Source organism: Dipodomys ordii, unplaced genomic scaffold (assembly GCF_000151885.1).
Source record: "Dipodomys ordii isolate 6190 unplaced genomic scaffold, Dord_2.0 Scaffold14, whole genome shotgun sequence".
NCBI classification, from domain to species: Eukaryota; Metazoa; Chordata; class Mammalia; order Rodentia; family Heteromyidae; genus Dipodomys; species Dipodomys ordii.
Window position 1 is genome coordinate 6103596 of NW_012267230.1, and position 11607 is coordinate 6115202.

At 55.9% G+C, this 11607-nt stretch overlaps 3 protein-coding genes across 3 annotated transcripts in view; 1 reads left to right on the forward strand and 2 right to left on the reverse strand.

The window, feature by feature from the left end:
* Positions 1-2578, forward strand: part of Kat8 (K(lysine) acetyltransferase 8) — a 20967-nt gene extending 18389 nt beyond the window's left edge. Inside the window, exons 6-10 of the mRNA XM_013011185.1 lie at positions 1239-1379; positions 1478-1571; positions 1665-1815; positions 1958-2112; positions 2420-2578. Coding sequence (XP_012866639.1) covers positions 1239-1379; positions 1478-1571; positions 1665-1815; positions 1958-2112; positions 2420-2484 — 606 coding nt within the window. The 3' untranslated portion in view covers positions 2485-2578. The remainder of the gene's footprint in view (positions 1-1238; positions 1380-1477; positions 1572-1664; positions 1816-1957; positions 2113-2419) is intronic.
* A 66-nt stretch (positions 2579-2644) lies between these two features.
* On the reverse strand, positions 2645-6833 carry Prss8 (protease, serine, 8). Its single transcript, XM_013011524.1, has 6 exons — positions 6470-6833; positions 6272-6289; positions 4444-4606; positions 3823-4094; positions 3577-3743; positions 2645-3488 (listed from the first exon to the last, which is right to left on the reverse strand). Exons 1-6 carry the CDS (start codon positions 6555-6557, stop codon positions 3174-3176), a joined length of 1023 nt encoding a protein of 340 aa, XP_012866978.1. The 5' UTR covers positions 6558-6833; the 3' UTR covers positions 2645-3173.
* Positions 6834-8302: 1469 nt separating this feature from the next.
* Prss36 (protease, serine, 36) overlaps positions 8303-11607 on the reverse strand; it is an 11062-nt gene continuing 7757 nt past the window's right edge. Inside the window, exons 7-13 of the mRNA XM_013011186.1 lie at positions 11402-11600; positions 11138-11301; positions 10613-10850; positions 10376-10517; positions 9449-9714; positions 9253-9374; positions 8303-8681 (exon numbers count right to left, since the gene is read on the reverse strand). Of these exons, the coding sequence (XP_012866640.1) occupies positions 8400-8681; positions 9253-9374; positions 9449-9714; positions 10376-10517; positions 10613-10850; positions 11138-11301; positions 11402-11600 (1413 nt within the window). The 3' untranslated portion in view covers positions 8303-8399. The remainder of the gene's footprint in view (positions 8682-9252; positions 9375-9448; positions 9715-10375; positions 10518-10612; positions 10851-11137; positions 11302-11401; positions 11601-11607) is intronic.

Sequence of the window (11607 nt, forward strand, 5' to 3'; positions counted from 1 at the left end):
AACCACCAGAAAACCAGAAGTGGCGCTGTGGCTCAAGTGGTAGAGCACTAGCCTTGAGCTGAAGAGCTGAGGGACAGCGCCCAGGCCCAGAGTTTAAGCCCCATTGACTGCTCAAAACAAAGAAAGAGACTCCCACTGGCAAGGTGGGTGCCCTACAGCCTCCAGGCTGCCTGCTCCGCCCATGGTCAGTGAGACAGCAGCTGTAGAGACCGTCAGCAGCCATAGCTTCATGCTTAGCCTCATGCCAGGTGCTGGAGCCGAGCTATGAACAAACAAGGCAGAGGTCACATGCCAGTTGAAATTCTTTCCCTGGCACTCATCAGCCAGAGAACCTCTGGGTAGCTGCTTACTTCTGAGCCTGTTTCCTGTTTTGAATCAGTAAAGGTTGAACTAGTAGCCAGGTGCCAGTGGCTCACACCTGTAATCCTAGCAACTCAGAGGAGACTGAGATCTGAGATGGCAGTTTGAAGCTAGCCAAGGCAGGGAATTCTATGAAACTCTTGCGTCCAGTCAAGCACCAAAAAGTCAGAAAGGGAGCTATGCTTCAATTGGTAGTTTCAGCCTTGAGCAAAAAAGCTAAGGAATAGTGCCCGCACCCTGAGTTCAAGCCTCAGTACTGGCATGCATTAACACAAACACACACACATTGTACATGGAAAATGCCTAGCCTGTACTTTGCCCTCAAAGGGCCAACACACACACACACACACACGGGTTGAATTGTATTGTACATGGAAAATGCCTCGCCTGTACTTTGCCCTCAAAGGGCCAGCACACACACACACACGGATTGAATTGGATTGTACATGGAAAATGTCTAGCCTGTACTTTGCCCTCAAAGGGCCAGCCATTTAGCCAGGGACCAGTGCCTCACGCCTATAATCCTAGCCACTCAGACTGAGATCTGAGTATCACCATTCCAAGCCAGCCTGGGCAGGGAAGTCCTTGAGACTCTTATCTCAGTTAACCACCAGAAAACTGGACGTGGTGCTGTGGCTCAAAGTGGTAGAACACTAGCCTTGAGCAAAAAAAGCTCAGGGACAGCTCCCAGGACTGGAGTTCAAGCCCCAGGACTGACAAAGAATTTTTAAAAAGGGGGGGCCATGGGGGGGGAGCAGCCATAGTTAGCCTGGCTTGTCCATAACCTTCAGAGTGCTAATAGCTCTCAGCTGCTCCTACTCAGTTGGATGAGGGCAGCGTTCTGCCTGCTGACCCCTTCCTACCTTCCCCACCCTCAGATTTATTGTCAGAACCTGTGTCTGCTGGCCAAGCTTTTCCTCGACCACAAGACATTGTACTTCGATGTGGAGCCCTTCGTCTTTTACATCTTGACTGAGGTGGACAGGCAAGGGGCTCACATCGTGGGTTACTTCTCCAAGGTACTGGATGTGGAAGCCCAGGTTGAGGGGGAGGGAGGAGGGGGTAATAAACTTGAGCCCCCCCCCAACCAAAGGTCCTGAGCATCCACCCCCTGCAGGAGAAGGAGTCCCCAGATGGAAACAATGTGGCTTGCATCCTGACCCTGCCCCCTTACCAGCGCCGTGGCTACGGGAAGTTTCTCATTGCGTTCAGTGAGTGTTTCTTGGCCTACCTAAGGGAGGGCAGCTGTGATGCTGGGTTTGGGGGTGGCAGTCCCTCAGGACTCTCTGCCCCCTTCCTGCCAGGCTATGAGCTCTCCAAGCTGGAGAGCACAGTAGGCTCCCCAGAGAAGCCACTCTCTGACCTGGGCAAGCTCAGCTACCGCAGCTACTGGTCCTGGGTCCTGCTGGAGATCCTGCGAGACTTCCGTGGCACATTGTCCATTAAAGACCTCAGGTGAGGGCCCTGGTTCTAATCATGCCCGAGGACCTTGCGAGAGCCACGCAGGAGCCCTCTGGCACAGGGCCAAGATGGGCCGTGGATCCTGCCTCCTTGGCATGTTGGCTCTCACCACTATCTGCTCCAATCCTCCCTACAGCCAAATGACCAGTATCACCCAGAATGACATCATCAGTACCCTGCAGTCCCTCAATATGGTCAAGTACTGGAAGGGCCAGCACGTGATCTGTGTCACGCCCAAACTGGTGGAGGAGCACCTGAAAAGCGCCCAGTATAAGAAACCACCCATTACAGGTGGGTAGGGGGGGCTACAGCTGTGGGGGGGGGCACACACATGTGTGCGTCCTGGGAGAGGGCGGTAAGTGCAATGGCTAGCAGCCAAACCTCTTGGTTTTTTGGTCGCGTGATCCCAAACCAGTCTGACCAGCTCACAGCACTGAAGCCTAGGGCAGGCTACTCATTCCTGGATTTCCCTGCCCCCACCCCCTGCCCTGCCCTTGTGTTCTCACCTGGAGGAGGTGAAACCTGGCCTGAGCACAGCAGGTGTGCGCAGGCCTGGGCCGCCCTGCCTGCTGCTGCTCCATGGCTCTCCTCCCCACAGTGGACTCTGTCTGCCTCAAATGGGCCCCGCCCAAGCACAAGCAAGTCAAACTCTCCAAGAAGTGAGCACGCTGCTGCATCCGGGACCCCTGCCTCCCTGCCCTGTAAATAATGTACAGACCTGTTTCTTCATTTTTTAATAAAGTGAATTCTGCTGGTGGCTCGGGACTTCCCAAGTGGGACGGAGACGCCGAGAGGTGTCACCGTGCACTTCACACACATCGCGCCATGCTCAGAACACTTTACTCCTCCTGTTCCCACCCTGACCCAAGCCCCAGCCAGCTCCGGTGGGGGCTCAGTCCTCCGGAGTCCGGGAGTCAGGGCTTAAGAGGAGCTCAGAGGCAATGGGGCCAGATTGGGGCCTTTCCCATGGCAGGCGCAGGCAAACTCGGAGCACGGGAAGAGCAGGCTGAATGATGGGCTCATGAGGCAGGGAGGGTGGGCCAGCCTTCAGCAGCAGCGGGCAGCTGCCCCAATCTTCTAGAAACGGGCTAGAAGCTAGGGCTCACAACCGAGGCTTCTTGAGAGTTCCTGGGAGCCCAGGTTCTAGCCAGTACCACAGGCCTTGACACTCTTGATCCGAGGTTATACTCCCAGAGAAGAAATCCAGAAGAATAGGCTCAAAGATCAGGAGGTGCCTGGCCTCCGGCAGAGCCCTGGTGGCCAGGCCCGGGCCCAGGTCCTTCCTTGTGAACAGGAACGTGTCCTTGGTCCTGGAAGGGGAGGTCAGCTTCCAGGGTAAAGAAGCGCTCATGTCAAGGGTAGAAGAAGCTGAGCATCAGGCCCAGCGGCAGGAGGAGGACAGGCCCTCCTAGTAAGCCCTGGGCTGGAGCAGAGCTGAAGGCCGAGCGGTGGTTGCAGAGGTGGCCGTCAGGCTGGGACTCCTGGGTTTGGGGCACCACCCGAGGCTGCAGTTCTGCCACATGGTGGTGGATCCAGGAGGCATGGCTGGAAGTCATAGTGTATACTCCAGGCCTGTTGGGGGCTCCACAGGAATCACCCCAGCTCACAATGCCAGCCAGGTACCAGAGGCCCTCCACAGAGCAAGAGAGCGGGCCCCCAGAGTCGCCCTGGAGAGAAAAGGCATGACAGCTGTCAGGCCCGGGCACTGCACATGCGCCAGCCCCATCCAGCCCTCCCCTCCTGCCAGGTACCCACCTGGCAGGCATCTTTGCGGCCCTCCACGTAGCCGGCACAGAGCATGTCCTGCAGCAGGACGTGGGGCTCCTCCGGCTTGGCACCAATGTTATAAAGGCAGCTGCAAGTCTCCCGGCTGATCAGTGGCACCTCCAGCTGCTGCAGAGGCCTGGGGGACTGGAGGCTCACTGCGGGGAACAGAAGGGGCTCACCCAGGGCCTCCTACCCTGATCAGGCAATCCCCTCAGCACCCAGTATGCATCTCACCTGATTGGGACACATGGCCCCATCCAGTGACCGTACAGCGGAGGCCATTGGGGAAGGAGGCGTTGGCAGCCGGCAGGCAGATGGGCCGGATATGACGAGAGAAAGGCACGGAGCTGCTGAGGCGCACCAGCGCGATGTCGCCCTCCGAGCCCTCCTCACGGTAGCTGGGGTGGGAGATGATCTGAGCCACCGTGCGGACCTCGGCATCCTGGCTGTAAACATCCAGCTGGTGGGCTCCCAGCTTGATCTCGTAGTCCTCTCTGGAGTGCTCCCTGCAGGCAGAGGGAAAAAAGCTGGGACCACCGCCCCCCCTTCTCTCCCTCGCCTTGCTGTCTCATGGAATCCTGCCCCAGATAGTTGTCTAGGGAAGCTGACCTCTAGACTCCCCTTCACCTGACCCAACACTTCAGCATCTGACCTGAATTGACCCATGAACTTGAGCCATAGTGCCCCTTCTGGCTTTGTCTGCTTATGTGGTACTGAGGAATTGAACCCAGGGCCTCATGCATGCGAGGCAAGCACTCTACCACTGAGCCACCTTCCCAGCCCCGACCCATGAACTTTGACATCCAGCCTACTTTGGACATGTCCCTCCTCCCTCACCCTCGCCCCAGCTGATACCTGGGGAAGCAGTGAGCGGCGGACAGTATCCACTGGTCAGACACGAGGGACCCGCCACACACATGGTCTCCATTGTAGTTGATGCTGACCTGCCAGGGCCATTGCCCAGGGGACGCACTGCTGCCCCCCGTGATCCGAGCCTGGGAGATGACACCACACACTGCTGCCAGGGAGGAAGGAAATGTGGAGTCAAACTTTTCTGGTCGCCCCCCCCCCACACCAAGTCTTCAGCCCTGTCACACTTGACAGATTCCAGATTTGGTTTAGAACCTGGGTTCACAGATACCCTGCAATCGCCATGCGTAGCTCACCACACATGAGCAGTTCTGTCTCTTGCTATCTATCCACTGGCCACTTTCTACTTGAGGCCTTACAGCCAATCAGCTGCACAGATCTGGCCTCCTGAACCTTCGGATCCCTGCCAGATCTCCCGCAGCATTCCTGTCCTGTCAAGTAAATCGGCCAGTCCTGGAGCTCACCCTGGAAAGCCTTTCCCTCCCTCCAGCCCTTGCTCTGCTCAGCTGGTGGGGTAGGGGGCTGTCCAAAGATCAGCCTGCCTTGCTTGATCCTGCCAAGTCAAGCTGGAGTTGCCCCAAGTGGGAGGAGGGAAGTTCCCACACTGCCCAGAATTAGAATTGTTGTGTCTTAATTGTTGCAAATCACCTTGGCCTGAGCCTTCCTTAGGAATAACCCCCATGCCCTCAACACCCACCTTGGGCTTTGGTGGATGAGGCTGAGGATGAAAACACACACAACTTGGCTCCCAAGATGTGAACAGTTATTTCCCAAGCCAGCCCCAAGTTTGCTCCCACTGAGGCCATAGTTTGGAGTAGAGTCCACTACTCCACACAAAATGACCTTCCTTGGAGCAGAGAGAGCGCCAGCCAGCCTCCTCCTCCCCCTCCTCCCCCTCCTTCACTTCCTCATAATCAAGACAATAGCTACTATTTAGAGCGTAGAGGCTCAAGTGGGGCTTTCACTTGCTCAGTCTTCTCTTTGGGAATCCTTACTACAGCCCTAGGAGATAAGACATTTTAAGTGGAAGAAACACTGGGCTTGGAGAGAAGATGTGGCCACTTCATAGTACAATCTACACTGAAAACTGGTCTGACCCAGAGCTGAAAAACTTCCCTGGGAACCCCACCCCCCCACACCGGGGTCCACTGTGGGAGTCAGACACAGGCTTAAATTCATTTGCACCATTCCTGTGCCTCAGTTTCTTTCCATAAAGTCAAGGCTAACCAGGCTAGCTACTTAGGAGGCTGGGATCTGAGGATCATGGTTTGAAAATAGCCAGGGCAGGGCTGGGAAGGTGGCTCAGTGGGAGAGCGCTTGCCTTGCATGCATGAGGCCCTGGGTTCGATTCCTCAGCACCACATAAGCAGAAAGAAAAAAGCCGGAAGTGGCGCTGTGGCTCAAGTGGTAGAGTGCTAGCCTTGAGCTGAAGAGCTGAGGGACAGCGTCCAGGCCCAGAGTTCAGGCCCCACAACTGGACCAAAAAAAAAAAAACGAAAATAGCCAGGGCAGAAAAGTCCGTGAGACTCTTCTCTCCAATGAACCAGCAAAAAGCTGGAAATGGGGCTGTGGCTCAAGTGGTAGAATGCTAGCACTGAGAAAAAAAAGAGACAGTGCTCAGACACACACACACACACACACACACACACACACATCAAGGCTATCATTCCCTCCACTCACAAGGCTACTGGGAGACTTAAGGCAGGGCAAGACAGCCCATTAGGGTGTCAGGTGCTCCTCCAACCCACCAGGGAATTTGAATCCAGGTCTACCCCCACTCTTCTCCCTTCCCATTTTCCCCAGCAAGCCTTACCTTCAGCCTGGGCAGCTCCTGGAAAGAGAAAAAGGGAGGGGTGAGTAGGGAGAGCCAGAGAGTTTCTAGGCTCTTCAGCACCTACCCCCTCCCCAAGGACCGAGGGACAAAGGGAGGCCACCTGGGAATTCCTGAGCCCAGCAGGAATGGACCCAGAAAGGATTATGTCAGCTCCCCACCCTACTCATCTATACTCACCTGTCCCACACTGGAATAACCCAACAAAAAGCAGAAAGGCCAAAAGTTGCAGCTGCTGCCCAAGCCCCAGGCCTGCCCGTCGGGCCATGGCCCAGGACTGAGGCCCTCGAGGGAGACACGGAGCAAGAGAGGGCTGGAACCTAGTGCTGCTTTTCAAAAGGCAGGATCCAGAGGTTGGCTTCAAAAAGAAGGAATCCCAGATCCCAGACTGGAAAGGCAGAGCAGGTGTCCAAGGGCTGGCTTCTCGGGTAAAGGGAGGGGGGCGGGGGGAGGCCACCTTGAATGGTAGCCACCAGGGTGGAAACTGTCTCTGGTACAGCCTAGCCACGCAGATACCTGCGTGAGTGAGTGGCGGCTTCCCGGGTAAAGGCAGCTACCTGCCAGCTCCTCCCTCAGCCCCGCCCTCCTGGATTTAGCTACCTGGGACTTAGCACTGCTTACTTTTCTTGCCTTCAAAGTCCTAGTCCTTTCAGACAGTCCCCCCCCAACCCCCCCCTGCAGCCGCTCTGTAGGGGGAGGGGAAGACAGGAGGCTGGCCATCCAAGCAGGCCTGGCTAGAAACTGCAAGAGTTATCTGACTGTCCCCAGGTGTCTTTCCCATACTGAACACCCCAAGGCCTGGCTAAGCCTTTGTCAGTGAAGCCACAGCCCCTTCTCCCTTCCTCCCTCCTTTTCCTTAGGTCTGGCAGCCAGCAGAGCCTACCTAGGACACTGGAGGCTGCCTCTCCCCATGACCATCCCAGGCCTTTTCTATAAAGCCTACAAGCCTTCCCAAGGATGGTGAGCATAGTGCTAATCATCCCGCAAGTATTTACTATGGGTGCTGAGTGTACTCCAGGCCCAGGGGATGAAGTAGATGCCCTCCATAGCCTCCTGGACTTACAATGAGGACAGACTTAAATCAATAGTCACATCTGTGGTCCTAGCTACTCAAGATCTGAGGATCCTGGCTTGAAGCCAATCTGAGCAGGAAAATCCCTGACTCTTTATCTTTAATTAACCAGCAAAAAAGCTGGAAGTGGCATGGTGGTTCAAGTGGTAGAGCACTCACCTTGAAGAAAAACAATGCTTAGGGATAGCACCCAGGCCCTGAGTTCGAGTCTCAAGACCAGTACTCATACACAAAAAGTAGGCCCCTGTACCATCCACATTGGCTGCCATTCATCTGTGTTTGAACTTCAGTTCCTTTTAGCATCCTTTCTCCATCTCCCATTCCTTACCACGTTGGCAGTAATTGGGGAATGGTCACAGGGGTGTGTGTGTGTGTGTGACACACATACACACATGTGCATGACGGCTGATACTTCGGGTTGAATTAATGCAGGAAGCCCCACCGGGAAGTGGTTGGATTTATAAGTGGATGACATGCGTTTGTTGATGATCCTTAAGTGTACACATTTTGGGGTATCCATCAAAGCATGTATTTGGGGAACGGGCTTTCTCACCCTAAGTCTCTCTGTTCTATGGGAGGGGTGAGCCAGGGCTGAGGTACACTATGGGTGCAATTGGGGACACTTAATTCCACTGGGGAGGTGACACACGACCAGCTGTCCACCTAACCTCCCCCGCCCAGGGGCAAGAATGAGGGAATTGCTTCCACGTTATCAGACACATATTTCCTGGGAGCCCAAGGCCTGACTCAAGAGGAGGGAGGAGCCCCATCTCTGGTCTTCACTTGGCTGCTCTCAGCCCCCTCCCTAGCCGCCAATGATGCCACAAGGCCACGTGTTGGGGTTCACGCCTTTATTGTCTGCTGCTCCATCACCCTCCCAAGATTCCTGGGTCCAAAATAGCCAGCGCAGGTATCTGGAGGCTGCTGTAGTCTAAGTGCACAAGGTCCTCTCCAGGCCTGGGAGAGAGCCGGTTGGGCCACATTCCAGCACTGCTGAATGGTAGGGAAGAAATGATTCTGGGCACCAGGCCCTCCCTCTCAGCCCTGGATTAGGGGAGGCAGTAAGAGTAGGAACAAAGCAGCAGCTGGAGCAGAGCCTGAGGCTCCAGCCATGTCTGGGGGGCAGAGGTTGCTACCACCGGGTGACCAGTAGGGGGCGCCACTGTGCGGTAGGATATGGGCCTCGCCCACAGTTTGGGAGATCCACGCCTCTTCAGGGCCAATAGCTGCAAACAGCTCGCTGCTCCCTCGGACAGCCATGCCCATGAGGACCCAGGATCCTCCCTCAGTCTGGCACAGGAGTGGAGGTGCTGAGGCCACCTGCAGAGTTGGAGCCAACAGACCAAATGGGTGGTGCCCTTCCTCAGGGGGCCCTGTACCTGTCAATCACAAGACACTGCTTGCTTGTCTTTTATTTTATTTTTTTAATGCCAGTACTGGGGCTAGAACTCAGGGCCTCCTGCTCTTGCTTGGCTTGTGTATGTGTATGTTAGTCCTGGGTCTTGAACTCAGGACCTGGGCACTGTCCTTGAGGGGTTTTTTTGTTGTTGTTGTTCAAGGCTAGTCCTCTACCTCTACTTAGGGTGTTTTTTTTTTGCTGGTGAGTTGGAGGTAAACCTCTCAGATTTGTCTGCTCAATCTGGCTTCAAATACTGATCCTCAAATCTCAACCTCCTGAGTATCTAGGATAACAGGTATGAGCCACCAAGTACTGGATTTGTCTCTATTTTTGGCATCCTGATCCTAGGTCTCTCTTAAGATCCTGCCAGCAAATATTATTTCTTCCCCTTTGGCATCCAATACCTAAGAATCTCAGTCCTGGTCTTTTAAGGGTTTAGATGCCCAGTGTTCTCTCTCCCCTTCCTCCTCCATAATGCCCAGGCCTCTGTACCTCACACCTGTCTTCTTCTCCTTGTGCATAGAGGACACAGAGAGTCCCAGGGGGCAGAATGCCCTGATACAGGCAATGACACAGTTGTGGTGTCAAAATGGAGACCGTAGCAGCCACCGGGACTAAAGAGGAAAGAGAGTTGTCCCAGGGTCCTGGCCTCCAGTCACTCTTCATTCCCATGGCTCAGGGCTCTCACCTCGGTCCTGGAGGTCCTTCCAGCCCAGCACCCAGCAGCTGGATCCTGGGGGGACACCTCTGGGGTGAAGGCAAATGGGGAGGGCTGATGGGGAGGGTTCTACCCGAGAGCTCAGCTCCAGGAGAGCCAGAGGAGGCCTAAGTCCTAAGTGCCTGGGTAAGCGGATGCTGATGACAGATCGGGAAACTGGGTGGCTGTGTGGGAGGGGGCTGGCCCCAGCCCGGCCCAGATACACTTCAATGTACGGCACAGTTGTGGAGCCCAGCCTGTTGGAACAGAGACCAGTGTCATCTCCTAGTCTTCCCATTGCTGCTGGAAAAACCCTCAGTCCAGAGAGAAGAATAGAAACTTTAAGAGCACTCCATAAATCCTCCTTGATCTCTCCTTCCAAATCTCTCTTCTGTCTTAAACCATCTTACACAGTGCCAGGCACCAGTGGCTCACACCTGTACTCCTAGCTACTATGGAGGCTGAGATCTGAGGATTGAAGTTCAATGCCAGGAAAGTGGTAGAGCACTAGCCTTGGGCAAAAAAAGCAAAGGTAGTGCCCTGGCCCTGAGTTCAAGCCCCAGTACTGGTACATATATGTACGCGTACACACCTGCACATATACACACATACACACAAAACCTCACATAAAAGAGCCAATCCAAACCAAAACATTAACAAAAGCAGTAGGCTGGTGTTCTCCTGCTTGAACCAAACCTCCACTTCATTTTTTTGCTAGTTAGTCGCAGATAAGAGTCTCACAGACTTTTCTGCTTGGGCTGGCTTTGAACTGTGATCCTCAGAGTGGCAGTTAGGATTACAGGTATAAGCCACCAGTGTGCCAGGAAAGGGAGAACATCTTATTGTCAGAGTTCTTTGATCCACTTGCTATGTGTTCCCTACTGCCTCTTCCTTGCTCAGGACACCAGGGAGACGCACCTGAGGACACAATGAGTGGCTGCCAGCACCCAGCCTGGGGCCACGAGGATACCAGTGCAGACTCGATCGCCAGCCACATGCACTTCTGCCAACCAGGGCCACAATAATCTGCTGGGAGGAGCCTCTGGCCGCAGGCCACAGGCTAGGGAGAGGAAATGGCTATCTTAGTACAGGCCCCCCACCTCCGTGGAGCAGAACACCTCCGGAATTCCTAAGCCTCGGGAGCACATGGCTCACCACCATGCACTGTGCGAGGGGGACAAGTCTGGGTTACAGTCTCCTCCCCTTCAGGACCCCAGTCCCAGGCTAGCTGGTCCTCCAGGTAGGCTCCCCGCGTGACATGGCTGATCCATGGGCCGTGGGTTTGCAGTGGGGAGAAGGCACGCGGGCGGAGACAGCCACTGAAGGAATCTCTGAGACCAGCCAGAAACCAGGTTCCCTCCTCCCGACACAGGAGGCTCCAACTGGAGTCATTCTGCAAAAGGGTGTCATTTAGCAATCGCTCATCTAGACAAATGTCTGCGCTCCGGGCGGTCCCTAGATTCCTGATGGCCCGAGGCAAAGTCCCACTTCCACCAAGCCAGGCTCCGGTAACAATCCCGGTAAGAATTCTGCCCTCCCTAGAGGAGGCGTATTCCCTAAATTTAAGGGGCGGAGGGAAACCTAAACACCTATTCCAGGAGCTGGCCTCAGACCCCGCCCCCAGCTCGTTCTGGCCACGCCCCAACGCCCCGCCCTCCGGGTGCCGCAGACCCCGCCCACCCAGCATCGGCCCGCCTCCTCTTCCTCCTGGTAGGCAGGGCATAGCGCGTGGGGCGGGTCTCCCGGTAGCGGCACTGACGCCCCCTGGCGGCTGTACAGGCAATGACACCACCAGCCGCTCAGTAGCTCGGCCTCCAGCTGCGTATCCGGTCCCAGCGCAGGACCTTAGCGGGAAAAAGGCCGGGAACCAGCAGCGTCACGAGGGGTGGGGAGCGGCCGATCTGACTCCCGCCACTCCCATCTCCGCCACCTCCCCGCGCGTACCCCCGCGGCCCCAGCGAGCCAGGCGGCAGCGACTCCCCGGCAGGAAGTAGTGTTCGGGGTGGGGCAGGCACACGGCCCGCGGGACCGCGCTCAGGTTGACGGGTGCGCGCAGCTGCAGCAGCGCCAGGTCGGCGGCGTCGTCCCACGAGGCGTTCTCGTGCGGCACCAGGCGCGCCACCCGCTCCGCGCGCGCCCGCGCGGGCAGC